Consider the following 27611-nt stretch of genomic DNA (forward strand, 5'->3'; position numbering starts at 1 on the left):
AGTCACTGATGCAACAAAACACAGGACAGGTACAGCAGCGGTGAAAAGGCCAGTGGAGGAAAAGAAGACAGCCAGAGAGAAACGGGACAGGTGAGAAAACAGATGGGTGAAGATCTCTACTGCTCTGCTCGGGGACAGAGAAGCTCTGAGCATGTACTGTGGGGACGGAAAACACTCATTCCTGCATCCATCCACTGTGCCAAAGAACAGGAGAGAGAGAGAAAAGGAGCTGATGACCTGAAGAGACTTTCAGAGGGACACCAGAGGCCTTCAGAGGGACACCAGAGGCCTTCAGAGGGACACCAGGGGCCTTCAGAAAGACACCAGAGGCCTTCAGAGGACACCAGAGGCCTTCAGAAAGACACCAGAGGCCTTCAGAAAGACACCAGAGGCCTTCAGAAAGACACCAGAGGCCTTCAGAGGGACACCAGAGGCCTTCAGAAAGACACCAGAACAGAGGCCTTCAGAGGGACACCAGAGGCCTTCAGAGGGACACCAGAGGCCTTCAGAAAGACACCAGAGGCCTTCAGAAAGACACCAGAGGCCTTCAGAGGGACCCAGAGGCCTTCAGAAGACACCAGAGGCCTTCAGAGGGACACCAGAGGCCTTCAGAGGGACACCAGAGGCCTTCAGAAAGACACCAGAGGCCTTAAAAAGACACCAGAGGCCTTCAGAGGGACACCAGAGGCCTTCAAAAAGACACCAGAGGCCTTAAAAAGACACTAGAGGCCTTCAGAGGGACACCAGAGGCCTTCAGATGGACACCAGAGGCCTTCAGATGGACACTAGAGGCCTTCAGATGGACACCAGAGGCCTTCAGATGGACACCAGAGGCCTTCAGATGGACACCAGAGGCCTTCAGATGGACACTAGAGGCCTTCAGATGGACACTAGAGGCCTTCAGAGGTAAAAGGAATACTCCTTATCCTTAATCCTGTTTTTTTTCAATGTTTGATTACGTTCTTGCTCTTTGTTCTCCCTCTTGATCTGGAGAAAGTAAAAAAATTCTTTTTTATGGTTCATGTGAGGAGTATAAAAGGAGACAGACTGCATGATTTCAGCAGTGGGATGAGGATAGGACCAACCCAGAAAGATGTTTTCTTCACTGATGAATAAAGCCAATTTAATCCAGCAAAAGCCCTCGGCCATAAACCCAGACCAAGACATGATCATAAATAAAAACAGCCATTCTTTTAACGCCAGTGACGGCAGCTGCAGGTCTACAACGTCGTCCACAATAACAAAGACTCAGAGTCTCTGACATCCAATCTGATTTAACAAGGTCTGAACTGGACTCAGCCGAGCTGCAGTCCAGTTCAATCTGCTTCAAAACCATGAAGAACAAAACACAAACCTCACACATGGTTTTCAGCATGCGTGGACGTCTGCACAGCATCATGGGTAAAACAGAGAGAGACAGAGAAGAAAAGAGGGGGACAAGAGGAAATGCGGGATAAATTAAGACCAGATCAAACAATGCAAATTAAAGCCGGACTGACAAGTCTGATTCTCATTTCCCTGCGCACATTTTTACATTTCCACACCACTTCTGCATCCAAGAATTCAAAGTGAGAAGCACTGCAGAAAAATATTGAAGGTTTATGTGAATGTTTCTTTCTTTGCTGGTTAAATATGTGTTAAATGAGGTGACTGCGATGCATTAACAGTATATACTTAAAAGGTTTATATGGAGATAAAAACTCTCAGGTGCGCGGGACAAATGTGGTTTCCTCATCAGGAACTGCCGCACACACGCACATGGTGATGTTTAAAAGTCAGATGCTTCGCACATGGAATCTGGGTTTAGCTGCAGGAAACATAAACTGAGATCAGACTGCTGTCAAAACACTGACTGCCTCAATGTGGAGCGCATCGGACACGAATGAAGCTTGGAACACGCCGTTTATGGCTGACATACCAGTGGTGGTGATCCACGTAAAGACTGAACACGGGAGTCGCAGGACAGATGTCGGGATAATCTGCCAGCTGATGAAGGATGGTTTGGTTCTGTCGGGCAAACATCCCAGACTGAAGACGCACCCATCCAGCAGTCACAAAACTTCCATCCAAAGCTGACAAAGAGCAAAATAAACCTCCCAGATCTTCTTGTTTTACTGTGCTGTTAAAATATGATCCAAACCAAAAATCACTCATCTTTTGATGAAGAGGGCATCGTCATCATCAAAGCATCAGTGAAACGAACGGGGTGTGACAACGGAGGCAGATAAAAGATGGACAGGAAGACAATTTACAGACAATAAAAGAACAGATGGCATCCAGCCAAATACACACACACACACACACACACTGCAGACCAAATGTGTGGTGAGAGGACCTTCACTTGAATCCACAACCACAGAACAGCAACAAAACTGGTATAAAATCAAAAACTGCACATATCGCAACATCCTGCATCATTTAATAAGCGTAGAATTTAGCATATGTTAAGTGCAGCATGACGCTTCACTCGTTACCGTTCCATAAATCATTGTAAAGTTTAATAGCTTTCAGCAGCCACCAGACGGTGATGCGAGCTGACCTCTAAACACCCACTGGCCTCCTGGCCTCCAGACAGGAGCGGCAGCCAAACCTGTTTCCTGTTAGCTGCTGGTTAATTACAGCTGCACCAGAGTCTCAACGGGAAGGTGCCACCTGATGTTGCTGTTGTTTCGATCAAGAGGCTGATTTGAGGCCTCCTTTGGTATTATCAGTGTGAAATGGGTTGTTGAAACCTAACACCTCCATATTAACCACATATGAATCACATTCTGCATAAAACACCACCTTTAACTGCTGTTAATGTCTCATTCTGAATCAAGCACACTGTTGACACAGTGGTTTGTGTCCAGAAGCCAATGAGGCTTGGCTGTCCTCCTGTTCTCATCTCCCTTTGTTGAGCTGAAGAAGCGATTTTAAAATCAAAATAGGGCTTTTCAATGTGGAAAAAGTGTGTGTTTCCCTTGAATCATTTGAGATTTACAACACAAGCACACGAGGGGTGGAAGATGTTGCTGATTTCTCTGGAAACGTTTACATGGAAAATAAATTACTTGAACTATGAAGTGACCTTCGGTGTGAATGGTTCTCCAGGGTGGAATCCACCAATTGCACTAGCTGGAAGAGGCTCCAGACCTCCCATGATCCCGGGGGGTCAGGGTAAAGCTGATGAAAATGAATGGATGAAGTACTTATAGGAAAACCTTCTCTAGATATAGGCATCAAAAACAGACATGTGTGCAGAGGCATGCTGGGACTCATGCAGCATGACATCCTGAAACAGGTTGAGTCTGGCGTCTGAGAGCAAACACGGTGAGCAGGTGACGCTGCAGCAGGTTCCAGACACGCCTCAGAACTGGAAACAACAATAACTACTCAACCAAGGGAAAGAAGCTCCAGGAAAGCAGCGGCGTGCAGCAGGAATGCAGGCTAAAAACATGACCACTGGGGTCAGGTTGCGTCTTTTGACAGGCTGGTGCCAATAACGCCAGAGTGGCATTACAATAACACCGTCCCCCTGATGGGTGTATCCTTCATGCTGCTGTGAGGGATGAACATGATAAAACCCTGCTGGATTTACAATGAATTTAGAAAAAACTGTTGACAATCAGGAGAGAGGGAGAGGGAAGGAAGGTGAGGAAGCTGCTCGGTTTTCCCATCACAACCATTCAGATCCGCTGACCTGAACTGGGAGCGATAAAAACGTGATGGAAAAGGAACAACAAAGACATCCGTACAGCCCGTGTCTGAAGTGGAATGTGACTCTCTTGGTGTGTCAGGGTTGATAAGGATGTTGGAAAAAGCATCACAGAATAAAAACAAACGCTCCTCTTTCAAAAATAAGCCAGATGATGGAAAATGTGACATAATTCCCGATCACTGACAGCACTGCCCAGTATTCCCAGTCTAACCTGTCTGAGGGACCTACCGGTGCCTCATCGGAACCTCCCTCTGGAAAGGCTCCGCATGTTTCAGTTTTTTTGTCTCCGAGAGGCGGAAAAACAAGCAAGACTGGCATGTGGTGGTTAAATGGTGGAGATGCCTTCAGGAGGAGATTCCAGAGGTTTGATCTCAGCAGCAGCTTACTGGGTCGGGATCAACGGTCCAACACACCAAACATATTCAGTCACTTGATATCTGCTGTATTTGGGGTTGATATGCTGTAACGACAGTCAGTTGCGGGCGACGACCACAGGACTAAAACCACCTACATGACCTGGTCTCAAAACAAATCATCAACTCAAATAACCTAATGTTAAATGACAGGAAGACTTTTATTTCTTTAGGACCAATTCTGAACTAAATGTGACCAATTCTGCACTAAATATGTTGTGTTATCATCCCGTAACAATGTTACACATCAGAAAATAGCCTGTAGTGCACGTGTATACAGGCCAGGTGATTAAATCCAGATGCCAAAGGTCAACCTGCCCTCACGCATATTTAACAGACAAAAACATTAAAAAAAAAATAGTCCCCAAAATTCAAAGAAAAAACAACCAAATGATACAAAAATAAATCACAGTGTGAAAGTTAAAAAAAACAAAAAAACCTGAAAAACCACCAGAAATCCAAATATGAATCTCTAATAAATGGGGGGAAAGAGAGCTACAACCTTGGCTTGTTTTTATCACAGCAAAACACACCCACACACACCCACACACACATCGCTGCAGGGTGACACAAGCTGGCAGGTTTGAATAAATGACATTTAATGCTACTTTTGTCTTAATGATTACACACACACACGCACACACACACACACACGCACACACACACACACACACACACACGCACAGAGTGGGATCATGGGTGGAGTGTGGCTGTTCCTCGCCTCAAGACAGGGTGTGTGTATCTATATGTGTGTGTGTCTGTGTGTTGGGGTGAAACCGCCGCCTGACTGTGACAAATCAGCAGTGCGACCTCATCAGTCACACGTGGCATTATATTATCTCAGCCTTCGCCCCTCACCCCACTTTTCTGACTCTCCACATGCAGTGTGTCGGCTTCTTCATTGGCTGCTGCACAGTAGCCTGTTTTAGGCATCGCAGCTATGTTGTGTGCATGTGCGTGTGTGTGGGCGCGCATGTGTGTTCAAAGACATAATAAAAGCTTCCAAACATCAGCAGTGAATTCCACATTAACATCAGCAGTAGGTGAATGTGCTCCTGTCTGTCAGTTTCCTTTTGTCTGTCTTAATTAAACCAGTCAGACAGGTAGTGACTGACACACACATGTACGTCCGCACACACACACTCTGCCGAATGCAAGTGTACACCATCTGCACACCATCTGGTTTGAAATGCACACATTGCTTGTTTGTTCAGACGTGACAATAACATCATGACGCAGATGAAAAACACACTATATGAAGCACAAAAAATACGAGTGTTCAGAAACAAAGCTGCATCCTGCTACATGTAGCATTAGCTACATGTAGCAATAGCTACATGTAGTATTAGCTACATATTCTCAGAGTAATACAGACTGCACAGAAATAAGCAGATTCAAGTTCAAGTCTAGATTCAGTATTACAACAAACAATCAAGAAGAGACGGAAACCAGAAAACGGTGTCTGCCATGGTTACAGCCACAGGGATTACGATAAGTTTTTTACCCCGAAGTCTGTCATCACTGCGATACAAAGTGGGACCATCCACCAGGTGTGTTTCCTTCACCCAGCTCATCAATAAATTTAAAATGGTCTCACATGAAAATGTCCCATAAGATTTAATGACTGACATCTTCTCTTAATTGCAGCATTTCAGGAATCAGCATAATTACATTAGCCTTTGCTGAACTAATTATAACTCCACGCTGCGTCAGATGTGAATAGAAATCCACAAAAATGGCACTAAAACAAAAATTCTCCCAAAAGAAAATTAGGTGTCTGCATTTTTCTTCATTAGTGAGAAAATAAAATAGGGTTGTATTGCTCCCATTTTTCCTTTATGTGCATGTGAGTGTGTGTGTGTGTGTGTGCGTCATTAGAACGCCGGGGTGCTGGCTGATAATAGCTGTCCCAGAGAGACAATTAGCATCAGTCTGGAGGAGGATGAGCTGGTATAAAGGAGACTAATGTTGGAGATCTGATTAGCATGAAAAACTAAAGAAACAACGGGGTTATTGTTCACCTGAGTTTTACCTCACAGCTGCATCAATTATTAGCATGTGAACTGAAAATCATCTGTTTTGTTTTCCAAATTAAGAGTCAAAACTGTGTGTCCCCGCTGTTCAGCAGTCAGGTTTTACTACAGACAGATCGCATCTCTGCTCACTTCCTGAACCCAACAAGGGCCAGAGGTGACCTGCTGACCTCTGACCCCAAGTGTTGTTCTGGGAAGCCGTTTAGCATTCATGGCGCTGCGAGCGCCTCATGTCACACACCGTGTGACACGGAGGCCGGCTGCTGAGCTCCACTGAAGGAAATCATTCTAGCGGGCTGCCAAGCGGCCCTGAAGGACTATGGGTCAAAATAAGAACCAGCAGAAAGACAGGAGGCATGTGGGGACAAGGCAGATCTACAGTCTTGGTGAAGCTTATCCAGCTAAACCGGCCTTCATAAAGGCAAATTCAGCCGCGGTTTAACGTTCGCAATTGTCCTCTCGTTTCCATCAGCACAGCGAAGCTGAGCTACGCTGGCTGCATGACAAACAGCATCCGTTTCCCACATCCTGGACAACAGAGCGCCTTGTGCGGTGATTTTACAGGCAGAACAGCTGTTCCTGAGGCCGAGGGTATGGGAGGTGAAGGCACGGCGGGCGAAGAGGACTCCGAGGCCTGCGCCACCTGGGAGGGCTCAGATCCCAGAGGAAGCGGCGCTCGGTGACACCACTGCAGCAGGTGTGAGGACAGAGGCTGCGATTGTGCGCGGGAACATGAATATTTAAAAGCGAAAAGTCCAATACGCCTACATCCATAAGGTGGGTTTAGCCACAGTGGAAGATGGCAGCTCTGCACAGATTTGGGAGGAGCTTTGATTTATTGTGCGCCAGCGTGGAAATGATGAATAATTACTCTGCGCGATAAGCTGCATTAACTCTGATCATTGGCGATGGCAACCAGTGCGGTCTCCCAGTGGTTAATAACGTGCTGCGTAATGTGTGTGTGTGGTTCTGGAGGCAGCTGTTAATGGTTTCAGCTGTCACACACTGGAAATTAAAGCAGTAATTTGCCGGTTTCCACAACCAGGGTGGACAATTTCGTCTTTCGGGATCGTGCTTAATGTGGGTTTATATCAAAGATCTGCACAAGAACGTGAACAAAACAACAATTTGATGCAACACATAGTGAGAAACTACAACTCTGTGTTACGTATGAAAACACAATCACATAAAAGGCACATTCCAGCAGATAAACACACAGGGAAGTATCACAAGCTTAGTACTCATGGACTGACTGACCTAAATATCAAGCTTTTAGGGTGAACCTTCCCCCACCACACACATATGCACGCACACACACACACACACACACACTCCAAAGCAGATGAAGTGGTTGTTGCACAGAAGAGAATGAGCTGGTGTGAAACCAGCCAATTTTATCAGATTCATTAATGAACCACTGGGGTTTGTGGGAGATCGTTTCTCTGCCTTGCCAGCCTGTGTAATTTACCTCTCAGCCTCTAGTCGTTGCGTTCCCATTGAGCAGTAGGAAACTGCAGGGTGTGTGTGCCGCGCAGCGTCGCTGAACAAAGCGGCACATCAATCAAAAGGCGGCATGGGGTCGTGTCCCAGTCTCAAACCGGTGTTTCTGTGTGTGTGTTAACACAACAACGACATCCACGTTTGTCGAGGGGTTAATTAGCGGTTTTATGTCCACCCTCAGTCAGCTTCCGCTCTGATTACAGCTCACTTTGTTATATAAATACAGCGTTTACATAAAGGAGGACAGCTATGCCACACGAGTGTGTGGGTGTGTATGTGTGACAGAGAGAGAGACAGAGAGAGGCTGAGCCAGGAAATGTGTTAGAAACATCTTTCATATGGAAACTGGGCGCAATTCTTACTGCTGGTGCTACAAATATGAGAGGATTCTGTGTGTGTGTGTGTGTGTGTGTGTGTGTCCTTGTCCTCGGCCTTCAGATGGATTTGTGCCTTATATAAGAGCTTTAAACAACACTGACGCTCTTCTGGCATGTCAGCGTCACTGGACCAGTAAAGGATTAAGACACTGAGAGCCAGGGAAAAAACTATACCTGCAAATACACACTCGCTTGTTAATTTTAAGGTGTGTGTAACAGGATGATGTAAGAGGTCACCTTTTCATCTATATTTGGAGGAATGTTGCACCTCACATTGGGGTGGATTTTTTCATTTCTTTCCATAATTACAGAAGAAGGACTATCTGGCCACCTGAGGCACCCCCCTTTTTCAAAACTCCAGAATCACAATAAATATGTGGAATCATCCTTTAAACAGTTCGACACAACCATAAAATCCATAAAAAGACTGTTTAACATGAGTGAAAACCAACCTTAAACCAAAAAACAAGTCAGCGTGTCAAATAAATGTGTTCCTCGCAAGTCAGACCTCTTCTGTCACTCAATATACCCCCCCCACACACACACACACAAACACAGACACACACACACCCCTTAGTGTCACTTTGAGAGTGGGCTGCTGTGAAGTGTGCGTGCATGAGTGTGTGTTGCTGGAAGGGGGAATGTGCTACTTCACTGCTCCCAACAGCTTGGTCAAATAAGGGAAGCACTCACAAACACACACACACACACACACACACACACCACTCGGTCCAATATGGGTCTGAGGAGGAAGTGGGCAGGAGAAGATGAAGCGCACACACACATGCTCTCTGACCCCAGCACAACCTCTGCCAATGAAGCGATGAAGCGACACAGCAGACGGCTAATAAGCCTGTGTGTGTGTGCGTGTGTGTGTGAGCGTGTGTGTAAAATGACAGATGACAAACGTTGCAGCCGGATTTTGAAAGTGGATTTCCAACATTAAAGCTGTATAGACAATGATAAAACAGGTCGGTTCGTGACTTTCTGACAAGTGAAAACTAGAATTCACCATGCAGCACGAGCTGCGGCCGATGCTGCAGACGATTCTAGAGTCCAGAGCAATTATCAGCGGTTTCCTGTAGACCGGTTTACAAAACCACACAAAGTTCTCAGTGTTTCAGATGGGCTGTTAACAAGTCTGAGCACTTTTTTGACCTGGCGCGTTTCTTATCAGCTCATGCCGTTTGCCTCAAAGCATTTAACTGTCCCTGAACTGTGGAAAACCCTTTTAGAGCAAAAATGCTGCTGAAATCCAACTGATCTCCATCAGATTGTCAGCTAATAGTCGAGGGTTTAGGTTTCAAACGTGCAGATATCTCTAAATTGTGAAAAGTTATATGGTCATAGATGTACTGTTAACATTTCATCGACTTCTTAAGAACACATTCATCTTGAAGAGGAGTTTATTCGATGGATTGACTGGCTGGATTCATTCTGTCATCTCCTCACACAGTCCCGTAGCATCGACGTCCGACTGCAGTGACCGAGTATTTGCCTGTGGACGCTGATCTGGACCGACAGTGATTTTGAACCATACACAGAGGAACAGGTTCTCTCCGTTCTCTCGTAAGACAAGGGACAAACTCTAGCTCATTTATTTGTATTTACTTGTCGATTTGTCCCATTTCCATTACAATACATTGCAAATAAAATATTTCCCTTTTCGGTCTAACACAGTTCTTGCCTGTCCTTGTTTAATATAGTTCAGAGAATAATTAAGCTCACTAATTCTCACTGTGGCAGCAAGCAAGCTGCCTAATACAGCAGACATTATTATTACGTTTTTCCACCAGAAACACAATGGATCAAGTCCGTTTAAACAGTCCAGCTCGCTGGTCAATGAGCGGTTTGGGCTAAAAGCCTTGGAAAGATGGCTCGATGGCCCAACAGGGTCGTTGGTCCGTTTCTTGAGAGGGAGGGAAAACTGGAAAAAGATCTGTTGAGGCTGAATGAGCTGCTCCTCTCTGAAAATCCAGCAGCCGCCACTGACACACACAGTGTTCTACTGGCCTGACCCCCTGGTAGGCAGTGGGCAGACAGAAATAACGTCCCACCCGGAGACTCATATCCAGGACAGTCCGTGTCCCAGTTCTCATTTCCCACAGTTCCTCACCTCAAAGACAAATGTACTAAATGCAAGTTAATATGACTGAAAACAGTGACTAATTCACAGACGTCACCATAAAATGGGTCACGAACAAGCAGTCCTGTTCTCTGTTGAATATCTGTTACTAAAAGCGCTACAGTAGCATTTATTACCTTCTTATGAGCACCAGTGAGACTTATCACTTGTTACATGCTAACAACATCACATTGGTGGTTTCAGGCTTTGTGCCAACACAACAGAAAGCACAGCTCAGAGAACACACTTGCAAGTAACTAAATGCCTAGGAAGGGTTTTGGAAGGGTAAGGCGAACGATGGTGGTTCATGACAAAATCTACATCTAATTAGTATCCATCTCAGCTAATAACAAAATTTGGAATAGCTGGGTTTTAACTGATAGAGGCCAGGCTTACATTTTTAGAAAAAAAAAAACTAAATTCTTTGACTAAAATTTCAAAATTCAGACCAGAATCAATCAAATAATATAACTTCATATACAGGTGCTTGAAAAGAAAGAAAAAGCATTTCAAAAAGCAGGATTTCAGCAGCATGGTAGCTGTTGCCTTTAGGAAAGCCCTGTTCCACATGTTTTACTACTGACCTCACAAGACCTCGGCTTTAATATTAATAATATTGTTATTAAGAGGCTGTCATAAACTCTGTACATGCAGGTATTTGTACCTATGTATGGATGTATGTCCCAAAAGGTAAATTGAGGTAAGTATGGGATCAGAAAAGGAAGTTAGGAAACAGGAAATCCTGTTAACAGGTAACATCCCATACTGGCAGGAACCGCTTGTGGAGTCACTTCAGCAGACAACATCAAAGGCACAGACATGACTTGTGGATTGGAAGTTTCTGTAGGTTTAATTGAAACTTTCCGATCTGTGAATTAGGTTGGTATCAGAACCGGATACTGGATGGGAGTGGCTGGGATGGAATCATTTGCTGGTTTAATCATTCTAAATGAATGAAAATCAAAAATGTGACGTGAATGTTAAGAATTAAGATGTTAAGAGTTGAAAAGAGATGGAAACATGGGAGAGGATGGATGGAAAAACTAAAAGAAAAGTAAGGGGGCAAAAGGAAAGTAGTAAAAAAGGAGGGACAAATGGAGGAAGGCCATCTCTCCATCATCCCTCATGTCTTGGCCCCCTGCAGCATTGCAGCTAATAGGATTTTCTCCCTATTACACCTATTGTAAGAGACTCAAGTATCACTCTGGGCGAGTGTGTGTGTGTGTGTGTGTGTGTGTAGTTTTAGATGAAGGGAAAGCAGAAAGAGGGATCAAAGTTGCTTTAACTAAGAAACAGCTTGATTCATCTGCAGGCGCTACAGAGATGAAACTCCAACCATTTGACCGTGAGTGTGTGTGTGCGCGCTCGCTCGCTGGTGTGAGTGTGATTGTGTGTATTACTTCTGCATCAGTGTGGATGTAGGTCACATAAGCATAGACCTTGAATACACCCACATCCACACCCTTTACCTATATATACACCCCTATATTTAGGGCCTATAGATGGATATGAACACACACACACACACACACACACACACACACACACACACACACCACACACACACACACACAACACAGTGAGGGGCTTCCTCAAACAACAACTTCCTATGTGGAGGGTAAAATTGGTTAAAAAAGAAGATGAGGCTCAGAATCTTACACCATCCTCTTTGTTGTTATGGCAACATTTCTATAGGTTGAGGAAATGAATGACTCATAATTAGCTTTAACGAACTCCTCTCAACTATCAGTGTTGTCATCTGGATTGCAACCCCATTTCCTGCCCCCCCACCGACACACACAGACCCCGCCTGATCCAACACGTTAGCCGTCAGCTCGTTCAGGGTTACTCCTGATTGTGACCTGCAGCCACTTGGACTCAGGAATCCTAAAAATGTGGAGCCTGCGCCCTTCTCGCTCCTCCCTGCACCTCATCAGACACACACCGCTGAACCTGTTAGACAAACCGCACAGAGACACCGAGAATACCCCCGCCTGAGGGAACCGTACCCCACAGAAGGATGCATTTGTTGTGTGCACAGGTGGAGGTGCTCAGGTGAGGTGTCCTGGAACATTTCCAGGTACAAGACATGCTAGAAGCTAAAATACATAATTGTTTTCCAATCTGAGCATGAAGCATGCAACATTTTCTCCCTGATAGTTGCAGCAACAGAGAAAGTTGTAAAAATCCAGACTCGATTAGCAGCAGGAAAAAGCAGGAAAAACGTGGTGGATCTTTGCAATCGTTCAGGTTTCTGAACTATAAAACTAAAAAACTTGTGTACATCTTCAATTGGGAGTCGTGTCAGTTGCTCTATGCTTACTTAGGGTGTATGACAACTCACAATAGCTCACTTGCCTGCAGCTAGTGCACGTGTCCAAAATCGATGAAAACACTGTTTACACACCAACGGATGCAGCAACATTTTTAAACCACTGCACTTTTGAATCCTTTTCATATGTTTGCAGGCATCAGAGTGTAAAGGCACAGTCTAAAACAGTAAAAAAAGTTTTGCGTTTTCACTTAAAACTGTGTGAACGGGGGCCTGAATAAACTTGTGTGCGTTTCCTGGCTCACAGAGGTGTCAACATGCTGCAGCTGGATGGAGGCTCAAACATCTGTTTGCCCCGGCAGAACAACTGCGCTTCTTCATCGTCATTTTTTCCATTCTGGCAGAAAGAAGCTGCTGGTGCGTTGTTTGTGTTGGTGGGATACGATGATGGAGCTGTTACGGTCATGTGACCGCACATTCTGCTCTGTTATTTAAAATAGAAGAAGTGTTCTGGCCTCCAGCTTCTCCTCTGGTTGTGACTTCCCCTCTAATTCCACTCCTGCTTTCCAAAAAGCCATTCTCCCCCCTTCCGGCTGTTCTTTATCTGCATATTTGGGTTTGATCGCCGTCCCCCTGGTTTACTTTTGTTCCAGGCTACGATGGTTTTATGTTTTGGTGCGTTGAGATCTCTTTGATTCTGAGACTGAAGCAGTAATGAAAGACAAACAGCAAAACCAACATCACCCCTCTGTCCAAAACAAACACGCCGACCTCATCTGTTCTGCCCCCACAAACACACGCCGGCTCCACATTGCGCGACCGTTGGAGCCGAACCTCTCCCCCCGGACCCTGACAGAGCCATCGCGACTTTACCTTCGGTGCTTCCTCCGTTCATGCTCTCGGTGCTGGACTGTGAGAGGACTCTTCTCTTGCTCCTCTGGAGGGATCGATCTGTCTTGGGGCTGCCCGTGGGGGTGGAGGTTAAGACCCCATCTTTCCTGGTGAAGATCCCGCTGAAGAACCGAACCAAGCGTCTCTCACTGGACCGAGAGCCGCCTCCTCTATACAGGAACCCCCCTCCCGATCCGTCTTTTTCATCCGACAGCCGCTGCAGATCGCTGTTGTCCAGAGTACGGTTCTTGTTGCCCTGCGCCCTCTCCCAGCGGCTGAGCTCGGACATCGAGTCGGTCTTGTTCAGAATGGCGCCGACCTCCAGGGTTCGGCTCTTCTGCCGGGTGGCTGTGTTGAGGTGCGAGGCTGGAGGTGAAACCGGAGCCTCTGGGTCCTTATCGTCCCGTGCAGTGTCCCTGCTGATGCAGCTGGAGCTGCTGTGGTGCTTCTCTTTGGACAAGGCCCGTAGGCGCAGCAGCTCGCCACCGCTCCAGTGTCTGAAGCTGAAGCTACGCCTCAGGAGGCCAGGGGGCTGCTTCACAGCTGGAGAGTCGGGGGACAGACATTTGGCTGCTTTTCCATTGCTTTTAGAGGACGTCTTCCCGTCAGAAGAGGTGCTGGTTCTCTCTTCCATGCTTTTCGCTTTCAAAAGCCTCATCTTCATCTTCGCGCTGCCGTTCTCCATCGGTGGAGTTTTATGACACAGATCCTCCTTTGGACCTTCTGATTCAAGCCTTTCTGCCTGGGGTTCTGTTGACATGTTCTCCTCCCTGCTGTGCTCTGCCAACGGACTTGTGGCTTTTTCCTGCAGGTCTTTCTGCAGCAGAAGCTTCTTGGTGATTTTTAGCCTGCCGAGCTCCAGCTGCCCCGTGCTGAACGTCCTGAAGTTCCTCATGAAGCCGCGCGATGAGGACAGCTCCTCAGACTCATCCTCCACCTCCTTCAGCTGCTCCAGCAGAGTGCTCCGCGGGATCTCCACGGAGCCCTCGCGCCTGAAAAGACCCACCTTGGGGTTTTCTCGCTTTTGGGTACCTGAGCCTTCATCCTCATTGTCTAAGCTCTCCCTCTTCACCAAGGTGAGGGAGATCCTGTAGACTGTTTTCCTCTGAGGTATGCTTCTCTCCATACTTTCAGTGCAGTCGCTGTCGAGTAAGAACATACCTAATGACCAAAATCCTCCTCAAAACGCCTCTTCAGTTCCCTTCATCAAAAAAATTGCTTTTCTTTACAATCCTCCCACCTCATTAAAATTCGAAGCCGTGCACTGTGGCTGGCGTGAGCGATGTTCATTACTTCAGAAGGTAGAAGATTCAGCCGTGGCGGTGGAGAAAAGAAAAACACTCCGGTGCAATAACCGACCGCTTCTCCCTCATCCAGATGTGCAAACAGCGCGGATTTGGTGCAGGAAATACATTCCGTGTTCATCCCAGCGGAATTTTAACTGGCAGCAAACAGGCGGAGCAGGCGCGTCCTCTCTTCGGGCCGGAACACGGATGCGCAGAGCGCAGCACTTTTCTGGCCGGGCAGAGCAGGTTTTCCTCCGGCGCTCACGGCTCCTCTATCCGCAACTCATTCCCAACAGGCTCCAGGGTAAATATTATTCTAACGCCGGGTCCCGGGCGGTGCGCGCGCGGCGTCTCCCATTGTGTGCGCACATCCCCCGCAGCGCAGCGCAGCGCGATGAGCCGAGCCAGGCCTCCTTTCACCTTTTCACGCTCTCGATTGTGATTCAAATGGCTGCTGGGTTTAGACAGCGAGGAGCCGGGCCGGCCCTCCCTCCTCTCAGCCTGTCTGACAGGGACACATTGGCTTCGGCAGCCGCGCTCCGCTCCTGCCTTCTCCGCTGCTCCGCCTGCACACTGAACACACGCGCGCACACACGCACACAAACGCCGACCGGCGAGCGAGCCGCGGCAGCTGGCAGGCTCAAAAGGCGGAATGGAGCCACAGGCAACACTGGAGCGGAGTTTCACGCTGTTTAAAAATTCGGTTTCGGAGACGAATTTGAAAGGGTTTTACAGCCACACCAATAAAATACTTAGATTCAATATGTATTTATAATAATCATTTAGAGCAATTCGCCGATTATGAATTAATTATTAAAGGATAGTTTTGGCAGAACCTTTTGAATATATATATATATAACATATTCTAATACTAGTGAGGCGCTTTATTTGGGATGAGCTTTATATATTTCAATAATATGTTGTAAACCTTACTGCCCAAAAATAAATTAATCGGTTATATCAAGTTTCAAGCTTCTTGTGACTGAGCTCAGCACAGGTGATCAAGTTAAAGGGGAACAAAGATTCCAGCTCATGTTTTCATGCCTGCAGACACCAGGGTGGAGCCTCCTGTTCTCTGAATGTCAGACCTTCATCACACCCGCACACACGGGCACACACAGACGCACACGCACACACACCAGAATTGCTCAGCTTCTGTAGTCAACTTAATCTTGTGATGCACACGACCACAACTAAAAGTAAATTTGATTTCTTTCTCATTCCAACAAAGCAACAGCAACTTTTCTGCTCATGACCACGAACCAGAAGAAAAAGCTTCATCTGAATGACATCCATAAGCTGTTTGCAACCAAGATTTCAAATATATGGATGTTGATGTCATAAAATAATCAATTTTCAACACTGAAAGACATGTAAAACTGGCGATTTTGTGGCAGGTTTGCCATGAGCCATGAATAACATCACTATTATAGGATAATTATTGGAGCTATCCTGCATCCCCACCACAGGGCATCAGTTCCTCTGAAATCACATTGTATTTAAAGCAGCCAACTCAATAGAACACACAAAAATCAAATGTGTTATAATTACAAACCCAACCCAATCCCATGTGATTTCGTCTTTCACATTCGCACCATTATGTTGGTGCCAAACAACAGCGCTACCTGCTGTTAGTTTTAGGAATTATGTTAACATCCAAACCGGGCTTGATTTAGTCAGATTAGGTGAAAATCTGACTTCAATTTAAACCTGAGCAGACGTGCGTTTACACAGTGTTTTCTTCCATCTCAGAGGTGGCTGCAGGGTGTCGTGGTGGGATTACCCTCCCTGCACCCCCGCAACACTAAAGGTTTGGGGATTATTGCTGGGATTATAAAAAATTGAAAGTTCAATTTGATGAATGAGAGTTTGAAAAATACAATTACAGAAATGCGAGTTCACAACCAATAACGTCACCTCAGAGGGACAAAAATAAGAAATAAAAGTCAAATGAGGACGTCGTTGTACTTTTTCAGTGTTTATTTTTAGGTCAAAACCCAATTAATCAATCAATAAAAAGGATCAATTGTACAAACAATTGAAACAAAATTAGAATTGATGATGTTTGAGATGTTTATCAATACCTCACACACACACACACACACACACACACACACACACACACACACACACACACACACACACACCTCCCATTACTGTGCCCTGTGTGCAGAGACATCAAACGCACCTTTAAAGCCTCCGCCTGACGCATCACCAGCACATCAAAGACGAGGACCTGTTTTGGAGGGGGCGGCTTGAGCGCCGGGTGAGTTTCAGAGTGTTCAGATGAAAAGCATCAAGTCAGCTGTGAGTGGCTCCGTGCCGAGGCGGTGAATTACGGCGGAGAGATCGACAGACATGTGAAATGTTGAAGCGTTCTCCTGTAGCAGCGCTGCAGCAGATCTGGGGGGAGCGTGGGGCCGGGACACTCAGAGGGCAGATTCTTTATTTGGCTCTTTGGAGGACAATGCTGAGGACGTGGTTCTGTGTTTGGACGGATGGGGCTGTTCTGAGGGGGCCAGGAATCCAGTGAGAGGTGAGCCTGGGGGCTCTGCTCGAGGCCAGCACTCCATGTACAACCATGTCCTGGTCATTGGTCAGAAACCAGCCCTCAAACTCTTTTCACAAATGGGTTTTTTTCCCCTTCACTTTATTTAATGCCCCAAAATATCCTTGCAGTATAACTGTAGCAGGCAAAAAGAACCTCGCCAAGGCATCCTGCAGCTGGTCTGACGAAATCAGCCCAGTATTAAATACAGATGAAATGCTGACGGAGGTCTAAACCAAGGTCTGTCAGTCCTGGATGTCACTTTTTGGGAAGTGTTCAGAAAACCTTTGAGTCACATTTGTTCCATCTGGTTGCAATGAAAAAGCTGTTAACCAACTCTGACGCCGAATATTAGCTCAGAAGCCTTATTTTTAATTGTTTCCTCATGCGAGTCCTATCAAAACAGCCTCTGCAGAGCATCACTCCACCTGCTGTTAACTCCTCAACTCCTCATTATCTTTTTAATTTAGGAAAGTCGGCTCCAGTCTGCCTCTTATCTTTGAATCGTAGTGATGCCTACGGAAGGTGGCTGCAGTTATAATGTGAGAGCGCTCCTCTGTAGATGCGCTGCGTCTTATCAGTAGCTGCAGCCTGCAGCTGTGCAAACCACACACACACACGCGCACACACACAGCAGCTGTTTACATGAGGAGATGGAGAGCAGCTGGAAATATGAAAGTGTTAACTGGGGTCAACAACAGCAAGGAGGGAGACTGACAGGGGAGTGGATTTTATAGAAAATGAAATGATATCAGATGGATTCCAAATGTCACGTGGCGACTTCAGGTCACAGAAATTCATCCAAATGTGTCTTTGTGTCATATAAAGCTAAAACAATGCTGCTGCTCCGTCCTAAGTGTGTGAAGTCCACAAACTCCACCTGCAAACCTGCAGCGGTATTTATCTCTGCCCTCATCGCCCTCCTCCACACGTCTGCTCTGCCTCCATCCCATGAAATATGTATCCACATGACCAGCACTCATAGATGGCACGGAAGCACATCTGCAGATGCTCCACTGAAATGGACCATTGTCTTTGGAATAACTGATGAGCCCACAAAGATGGCAAAAAATCTGGAAAGACGCCTACAGGAAGAACGTGGGGTGTAAAGTGTAACCACAGGAACTGTAGCTAATTTCTATGCATGTTTATGTTTGTACTATTATTGTGGTTCTTGTGCACGAGCTAAACTGTGAGGGGAGTCAACACAAGACTGTCTATAGTAGCAACCTAATCATATTCAACAAATATTTTCAGATATCAGCTCTGCTCTCATCTGTATTTGATGACTGGGCTTAATATTCAGTCATAAACTGGAATGTTTTTGTTAAATTTAAAGGAGAATAGCAGTCAAAACTATGATGATGCAAACACGATGCAAACATCAAGTTTTTTTGTGGAAAAATGAGTGTTTCTATCATCAAACGCTTCAATATGAATAATCTCCGTTCGCACACGCCCAACAGGTTGAACAGGAACATGATAACACTGATCAAAAACACACACACACACACACACACACACACACACACACACACACACACACACACACACGCGCGCCTTCATCCTGCTCCGGCAGTTCAGCCTTTTTCTGCATCAAAGCGTGAAGAAGCGGCAGGAGGTGGGAAGCACAACTGCCGCCCCTCTGCCTCCTCCCCCAACACTGCCTCACCCCCCCGGAGACAGGGGAAAATGGGTCAGTTAGCAAAGGGAGGAGGGGTCCAAGGGGGAGAAGAGAGCAAAGCCCCCTGCTGGTAGGAGGCAGCGGAGTGCAGGAGATGCATATCATCATATCACATCACATCAGAAAGCATAAGGATTTAGCAAGAGCAGAGGATTCTGGGAAAAGCTGCTAACACGATCTTGTAATGGAAAATACACCCAAAAATGTGGAGTCAAACAGAACCTTTGACGTCCACTCGTGTTTCCTTCAAGCCAACAATGCTAAGCTAAGGCAGCTTTTATTGTTGCATTTGGAGGAAGATGAACAATCAGGAGCTCGTTCACATCTTTTCAAATCTAAAACTGAAAGGTTGTTCTTGTGAGGGACAATGGCTGAACATGAGGAGGAACAGAGAAACGGTTCTGTTTTGAGCAGATTACAAACTCCACAAAGACTTAAATTACAGTCCCACTGTGGATTTACACCTGAGAGCCCATTTCTGTCGACAGATGAATTCCAAATCTGTCTTGATTGTTCAGAACTTTTAGAAAATGACATCAGTCCGGCCTGTCAAGGTTCTTTCTGCAACACAATAGGATCATTCTGCACCAGCAGAACAAACACACAGAGGTGACCTTCAACTGTCTATGCAAATCAGCTGCTGCAGGTGTGTGTGTGTGTGTGTGTGTGTGTGTGGATGAGAGAGAGCAAGAGCGAGAGAGAGGGGGCGAGAAGGGAGACAGGGAGAAAGAGAGGAGGAGTATATGGAAAGAGGAAGAAAATGCTGCCCTGCCCCACCCCAATATCCAGACGCGGTCTGTTACTATGGCGACCAATCAGAGGAAGTTTTGCGTGGCTGATTCGATACTTGATGGATCTCGGCATCTGCAGACGGAACAAAAGATGTTGTGTGGTTTCTAAAAGAGGCTGCTGCCCATTTTAGACCACGACAAGCACTGGGCCGAGCGCTGCTCTCAGGTGGCTCGCCTGCTCCTGCTCCTGCCTCTGCTCATGGCCGCAGCACAGATGGACCTCAGACGGATCATTATGGATTCATGCATTTCTGAAAACAACACAACCACCGCAGCAACACACCTCCCAGAAAGACAGGCGATGTCTCCCCCCCCCAACCACCTCACACATACAAACACACAATTGTGTTTTAATCCCTGGCTACAATAGGAAGCAGATGCTTGCCTATAGAACACGCTGCACGCTAGCGCTGCGTTAGATTAAGATCCTGGCTGGTCAGGGCGGCGGGCAGGAGGAGGTTCGGGACCAGCTGGGAGGAGGCTGATAGCAGCACTTAGACAAATCCCACAAGACGTGACCCAAAGCAGAAAGAGGAAGAAGAAATCAGAGCAGGTGCAGGGTTAGAAGAGGGAAAGTGTGTGTCGGGTACACAACTGCTGTTGTATGGTGGCTCGGAGAGGTCAAAACACCACATGCATAGCTTTTTAATTTATTCTGATAAAAAGGTGTCAACACAATTTATGAATACGGTGCCATTAGTATCTCTGTAAGATGATAAACAAGGACCAACATTTAACGCATGTCAACACCGCATGTCTGCACAAATAAAAATAACCACATCTTCCTCAAAAAGTGAGCTTAAAACACATTTATGTTAACATGCCTCCCAAGATGCATCGAAATGTGACACAGGAAGTGTGTAAGTGTGTGTTTGGTGTGTGTGCGGTATCATGACAACATAAACAGTGGCATAACATGAACACACACATACACTCACACTCAAACACACAGGGTAGTTCTATGCCCTGGGGGTATCATTAGAGAGCAGTGAGAGGGAGGCATTAATTATGCAGGGCTTGTGAAGAGTCCCGTGTGTGCACGTGCGTGCGTGTGTGTGTGTGGGGGGCAGATGCAGCTAATTAGTTCACACCACTGACAGAAGACTGAGGCTTGAGCAGTGTAATAACTGATCCATCCATCCGATCGGGAAAAAAACAGTGAATTAAGTTAGATGATCAATCAGAATCGAACCAATGAGGAGGGCCGATCATCTTTAGGAAGTCATGGACTCTTATTCGTTCTTTCTATGTCACGTCAAGGTAAATTCCCAGACGAAACAGCTCTCTTCTGCCCCCTGCTGGCTTCCATCTGATATTAACGCTCACTTTCAGGCTGGAAAAGGTTTTCTACTGTTTTCTGTTGTCAACACTATCCTTCAATGTCTGTGATCACATCCTCAATCCAAGAGAGGAAACCAATCACAGGCCTGAAACTACACAAAGATGAGTCTAATGACACTTCATGAGGTTTAAAGCAGCATAATACGATGCCGATTATGATCATATTTGGAGAAGCCACCAAATGACAAATCCAATTTTATAAAGATTTGCTTTCGGTCACCTCATAATTCAGGTTTCAGCTCAGGCCCATATTTTTGGTGAAGGGCTTTATTAAAGTTTGCTGGTACATTTTGAGGTCTTTTACTCCCACGAATAAACAAAAAGCCGTCATCTTTTCCTGCTGCGGGTGCCTTCACACAACAAAAACCCCAGCGAAGGCAGGAGGATGCTGGCTGACAGCCGTGACCCACAAACAGAGCAGACGTTTTCTGTGAAGACAGAGCCTGAAATCTGCTGGGAAAGGAGGAGCGACCCAGCGGGGTGACACTCTGCCTGCAGGGGGCGAAAACGACCAACTCGAAGGCAGCTTTTTAAAACATTAATCAACACAGAGACTCACTGATTAATTGGTACTTATTAGTCACATTATAACTGAGAAGACTGAGAAGAAAGCGATTTTAAATGACTTACATCAGTAGGGGGAACTAAATAGAAACATAAATAGAAATATTACATTTGAACACTGCTGCTGGTTCGGCAGTTTGCTCTGGCCTGCAGAGGGCGCTAGAGCTCCAGGAGAAACTCCACAAGCCTGAGTTATTGGGTCATCACGCTGCACGAGTTAATGTTTAAAAAGAGGTGGACAAGTCTGGACAACAGCGTGAGAAGCCGTGGGCATTCACTCGAAAATATTTGGTTTGTTAATTGCTCCTCAATGGTGACACTTTATAAAGCTCGCGAAGAGTGTGGCGTTCAGGGACCAAAAGAATAATGAAAGCTTCGGGTTTTCACTGGACCAGAAACGCTGACAGAACAGTTTCTGCTGTCAGACTGAAGCAACCCTGCCAAGACTGTTCAGGTATTCTGACAGTGATGATAGTTACTTTAAAAAACACGAAGAACATTTGCGAGGAGGCAGGATCAGGCTTGTTTTGAACCAGCCAAGAAGACGGCAAAACACACTCTCACACACGCACGCACGCACGCACGCACGCACGCACGCACGCACGCACGCACGCACGCACGCACACACTACATGCATCCATAAACATCACACTCATAACAGCCCATGGGAAAAAATCACAAATGCAAAGTCTGAGCAAGCTTCACAGTCAAAAGATAAAAGACTTTTAGTTACTAAGACGCACACCAGCCGAGAAGACAGCAAACCGCACGCACACACACTCAGGGACGCGCACGCACAGCTAGAGGTACATTTATCTGCCCTGCAGCCTCACAAAAGCTGATTTGAGTCATGAAACCAGGCACTGAAACAAAGAAAGCCCTCATCTTTTCACTGCTTGGCATTAGCACTCTTGGAAACTTCTGGGAATTCCGTTTCATTTATGGTAAAGAGTGAAGCTTTGAGTTCCCAGAAGACAAAAAAGTTCTCAAAAAATCCCAGTTCCTATTAAAAGTGGAGCTTCTGTTTGAAGAGCTGGCCGTAAATATCTTCAGGTTTCTTATCTCTTCTATTCTCAACATGCAGTCGATTGAATGATCGACAGATCAGTTTAAAATCACAGCAAATGACTCCAATGCAGCCCCTCTATCATCAAAGTTGGCTACACTGTGCTAATGTAGCATAGCAGCATAGCAGCTAACGCTACATTACCTCCCCGTAGCATGCTGAACCGTGGAAAAGCTGCATTAAACTGTAGTTTATAGCCAACAACGTCAAGGTGATGCTGTGGGAGACGCCGCAGACGGATGATGCATTCACTCACTTCCAGTTTATCGAATCATCTGAAAATGCCGATCAGACAAGAGAGGCAAAGGTGACCTCTGCATCAGCACCACACGGACAGTCGGAAAACAAAAACGCTCCTCCGTCTAAACAAAATTCCTTGAAACACCACATCAATCATGAACACAGCACCTCGTAAAGTTTCAACAGATAATTTAATGGAGAAAACACAAGAACCAGAATAATTCATCTCTAGCAGCAGTGACCTTGAAAAAGGAAGACTCTCTCTCTCCCTCACACACACACACACACACACACACACACTCACTCAATAAAACGGGACAGTTCTGCAGTGAAACCTGGCGTGGATGCCAAATGAAACCTCATCAATATCTCAGATATGTAATCTTTTATTTATCCAAACTGGAATCTGACTCAGCCTGACACAAAAAGATGCTTTTTATAGACAAGCACTCTTTTCTGTAATTTCCACCCTCATTTGCATAATTTCCTGTGAATTCCTGACAGTCAAGCAGTGAGCAATAAACACATTTTCCTCCCCATGATGTTCCAAATGTCCTCACTTTGTGAAGACGGCGACAACGATGCCGAAAGGAATCGCTTCCTCCCCAGCTCAGCATCCTTAAATAAATCATGTGACAGCACCAGATTTCAGTTTAACTGGATAATATTCGACCACCTCACGATTTACCGACTATAGTATGACAACTTTCAGGAAGCTAAACCGCGTTTTTTATTTGTAGTTCCTTTTAATAATAATAACCCGACCTCCTGACGGTGACTCAGCAGAAACGAAGAGATGAGCAAGCGGAACGGTGGTTTTCACTTTTGTGCGGCTTTTTAAACAGCAGCACTCGGCGTTCACGAACTGGTTTGCAAAAATAAACCTGCTTTATTTAATCATAAGGTCGATATGAGTGAAACAATTCGACAGTTTGAGAAAGCGGAACTTTAAATGTCTTGATATTTTTGTTGCCGGGGGCAACAGTCGGTGGCTCACCACCGCCTCCCAAGGTGACATGTGACATTGCACATCATTTTAGAAGTAATCCTGAAGTAACTCGGGATCTAAAGTACAACCCAAGCTGTGTGCTGAGCCTGGAGCTGAGGTGGAACTGGTGACGGGACCAGAACATCTGAAGGTTTATGACAGATGTGATGTGGTCCTGGTTTCTGCTCCGTGGCTCTTGTTGGTCAGTTTGCCCTCATTTTCTGCAGGAATTTGGGGCTTCCCACACAGGCTGAATTCCACAGAAGTCTTGTTTGTCGCCCATAATGCTTTGCTGTTGTTATTGGAGGCGTGGCTGAGAGATCGGCTTTCATCCGCTGCACGTCCTCACCTCATTCCTTCCTGCTCCCTTCACCTGTCCACAATTAATGGCCCTCTTCGTGTCCATCTATTCTGTGGATGCTTCATCCAAGGAATATTAGAAAATCCAGCCATGTTTATTATTTTAATTCTGTTTTAATGTGATGTGAAACAGCAGAACATTCACAGCGACAATTTAGAGACTCAGGGTTATTTCACATCTTTCTTTTCTCCCACATTTGTGCTTCCATTCTAGTTTTATTTTCATTTTCCTACATTTCCCAGAACACACATAACCCTCCGGAATCACCCCTAACATTTCCAAGACCGCTGAGCTGTTCAAAATTCGAGTAAATTTGTGGGAAAATAACAAACTCTCCCCTTTTGTGCAGAGCTGAAAGAAGCGTCTGACACTTCGCTGCGGGTCCATGAAAGACGTGCAGTGTTGCTTTAGACTGAGTCACAGCAAAAGTCAGTCGGGAGTGGGAAGATGAGAGGAGGACAGAGGGACCGAGGAGAGATCAGCAGGAAGCGAAATCACTCCAATGAGTCACACGCTCTCGCTGTAAACAGACAATTCTGCTCCTCGACTGCAGCGATGCGTTTACTGACACGCTCAAGTCAGCGTCAGCTGCTCCAGGAAGGATATTAACCTACATTTATGCATCATTAATGCCACTCAAGAGAGAACTTTTCAGGTTTGAATTCGAGGGCAGTCAGTTGACATAGAAAAGAGCGATCAAGTGTTTCTGTTTCCACTTCCCAAATGCACTCATAGATGCAGATGGATGCATTGATCTGGATTAAACGGTCATTTACGCTGTCCTGACAGAATCCGTCTCCATCAGTGAACATGCCACTGGAAATGTGCGTCTGTGTAAACAGATTACAGCATCATCAGACCCCGGGTGCCAGGGGCCCATTCAGCTGCCAAAAACCAGGACCGCTCAGTCCCGCTGGGGTCAGCGCTCCGCTCCAGCTACAGCTGAATCAGATTAATCACCCTTTACTTAAAATGAAGAGATTTATGCAGCGGACGGACCTGCTGTCCCCGAATGCGATACTCTGGAGCAGCGCTGCTCTATCTCACCAAGATAAACGAGCTTTTTGCGATATTTCGGGGAAGTTAGAGCAGAGATAAAGCGCACGTTTGAGTCGATCCGCCTCACACGTCTTTGGTTTCCTCTTGCCTCGCATTGTCCCGATCTAATTATAGTGGGCGGGCAGCGCTGTGTCCTCCAGAGCAGGGAGGTGCAGCTCACACAGAAACACAAAGGCAGGACAGGGCATCCTCCTGCCAGATGGTGACCCAGTACAAAGAGAAGGTCCGTCAATATTCTGAGTGGACGATGAGGAGACAGAGACAGATGGGGAAGAGTGAGGAGAACCTATAAAATCACTTCTGTGGTGGGTTTAGGACACTTGGAGGCCTCCGACGCCACGGTTGCTATTGGAAACGACAGTTCGGGCATGCCCTGTGAGTTGGGTTCCTTCAGGGATAAAGGTTACATTGCAGGTCGGAATAAAAATACTAAAAAGGTCCAGATAATTAATTGTTTACTGCTGACTGAACAAAACAGAGAAGTGAGACGGCTTCTCTGACAATATTTCCATATAACGATGAGAAAGTAGCTTATTTCTCAGGTCTTGTTCTGGGTTTACAGAGACTGAAACAAGGAGGTCACGAGCCACGATCACCAAGTGTTCCACTTCCTCAGCCTTTATGGAGACAGAAACAGGAAGCTGCTCTCATTACATTCATGGGATGGCGGAGTCAGTTTAATTTAGCTGTAAATCATTTATTGGGGAATGAGACGAGGCCTTCGGGGGCTCCCGAGCATCTGCTGTATGCCTTGAAGACACGCAGGAAAAACGCCCGCAAATCACGGCCGTGCACCGCACCTTAGTAGAGCGAGATAGCAGGAAGTGACATCATCAGCTCCAGGGAATTTAAAGAGATGGATTGCGAGCGGCGCTGTGGTTTTCTGAGCTAAAGCTGTCTTTTACGTTCATCCTGGGGAGGATGACTGAGGTTCATAAAGAAGCCAGTCTGCTTCATGCCAACCCAACACAGAAATGGAAGAGTATTGTTAAGGAGCAACAGGAAGTCCGTGAGCCAGCTGCCTATTTTTATACACACATCAGATGTGCGCCTTGGATGGGGTCGGCTATTGTTTTGGCCGGGTCAGTGTCTGGAGCTTCCCTTCATGTTACCGAGGCTCGGGGAAGAGGAAGAGGAATGCTGCAGCTGGAGAGGGCAGCTGCCGGAAAATGCCGGCCGAGCATCGAGCCACAATGTGAAGGAACGGCTCTAAATCCAGCTAAAGCACCTATCTGCACAATAAAAACACCTAAAAGTCAGTCGATGAAAATTAGTGGAGGATTATTCTTGTTTAAATCGATATTTGTTGTGGGGTTTTTGTGAAAAGCAATGTTATATCCTAAGATATAACGTTGATGGCTCCGTTTTCCCTTTAAACATAGTTCAGTTTAGAGGTGAGACCAGGACAGAGAGGCGAAATACACGGCTGTGGGGAGGGGGGGTGCTTTCTGATACTCCTCTCCCCTCCCTCGCTCAGCCAGTCGCTGATCCGACTCCACTGTCTGGAAAGTTCTGCAGTTTTCACGCTTTGGGGAGGAGGATCAGAGAGCTGGAGAAGCTGTCGGTTCAGTCTGAGGTCCTGAAAACGCCCCGGCCTCACAAGTGTGTCTGGCTTTGGGCTGAACGTTCACGTGGACGGAGTCAGAGGAGGCTGAGAATAAACTGCAGTAAATCAGAGCGCAGCCGCGGCCCGGCCCCAGAGAGCAGAAGATCAAATGGGAGATCCAGCCTGCTGATCTATTACAGCAGGAACGCACACACCTTCATTCTGCTGAGTCACACCAACAAACACAGGCAGGAAACCAGCAGCTCCATCAGTCTCCACCTTCAGAAGACTTCCCGGTGAGGACTCAGACATGGTTCTCAGGCTGCAGCCTTGAACTCATTTGGTTACATTTGCTTTGTTGAAGGCAGTCGACCGTCTCCTGCAGGAGGAAACACCGTTGAGCTCCGGTCCTCAGGATCTGCCTGTACTCATCAAGCCCCACCGGTTATGATGATCAGAATATTGATCTCAGCAGAGCAGCCCCACTGCTGAACGTGGTCACGTGACCATTATCCGCAGTAAACAGGAAGCAGGGGATTGGCTGCTTCATTATGAGTCTCAGGTTCTGCTGTTCCGGCTGAAACCTGATCTCCATTCTGGGCTGCACATCACATTTTAGCATGAAACCGCGGCAGCGCAGCCAGAATCCTGTATCATTTACTCAATGCGACAAGCTCCAGGAACGAAACGTGTCCGGGGGAGAGAGCTTGGGTTGGTGGTTCTGTTATTTGAACCTCAGGTTTTCATTTGATCAACATCAACTCAACGGTGCACGCGTCCTCTGAATGAATGCGACACAGCCGAGGCTTTTCAAAGCAGCGGAGGCCGA

The 27611-nt window shown here is 46.4% G+C and overlaps 1 protein-coding gene across 6 annotated transcripts in view; it reads right to left on the reverse strand.

Annotated features, from left to right (window-relative positions):
* The window catches only part of agap1 (ArfGAP with GTPase domain, ankyrin repeat and PH domain 1), an 83783-nt gene that overhangs the window by 47515 nt on the left and 8657 nt on the right, over nucleotides 1-27611 (reverse strand). For 2 of the 6 annotated variants that reach the window (XM_057028818.1, XM_057028816.1), the window contains exon 1: nucleotides 13291-15175. The exons of 2 other annotated variants lie outside the window; for them this stretch is intronic. In XM_057028818.1, coding sequence (XP_056884798.1) covers nucleotides 13291-14467 — 1177 coding nt within the window. In that variant the 5' untranslated portion in view covers nucleotides 14468-15175. Of the gene's footprint in view, nucleotides 1-13290; nucleotides 15178-27611 lie in introns of those variants that run through there. 2 more of the 6 variants (XM_057028819.1, XM_057028817.1) reach the window with 2 other exon arrangements.

The sequence above is a fragment of the Takifugu flavidus genome, chromosome 3 (genome assembly GCF_003711565.1).
Source record: "Takifugu flavidus isolate HTHZ2018 chromosome 3, ASM371156v2, whole genome shotgun sequence".
NCBI classification, from domain to species: domain Eukaryota; kingdom Metazoa; phylum Chordata; class Actinopteri; order Tetraodontiformes; family Tetraodontidae; genus Takifugu; species Takifugu flavidus.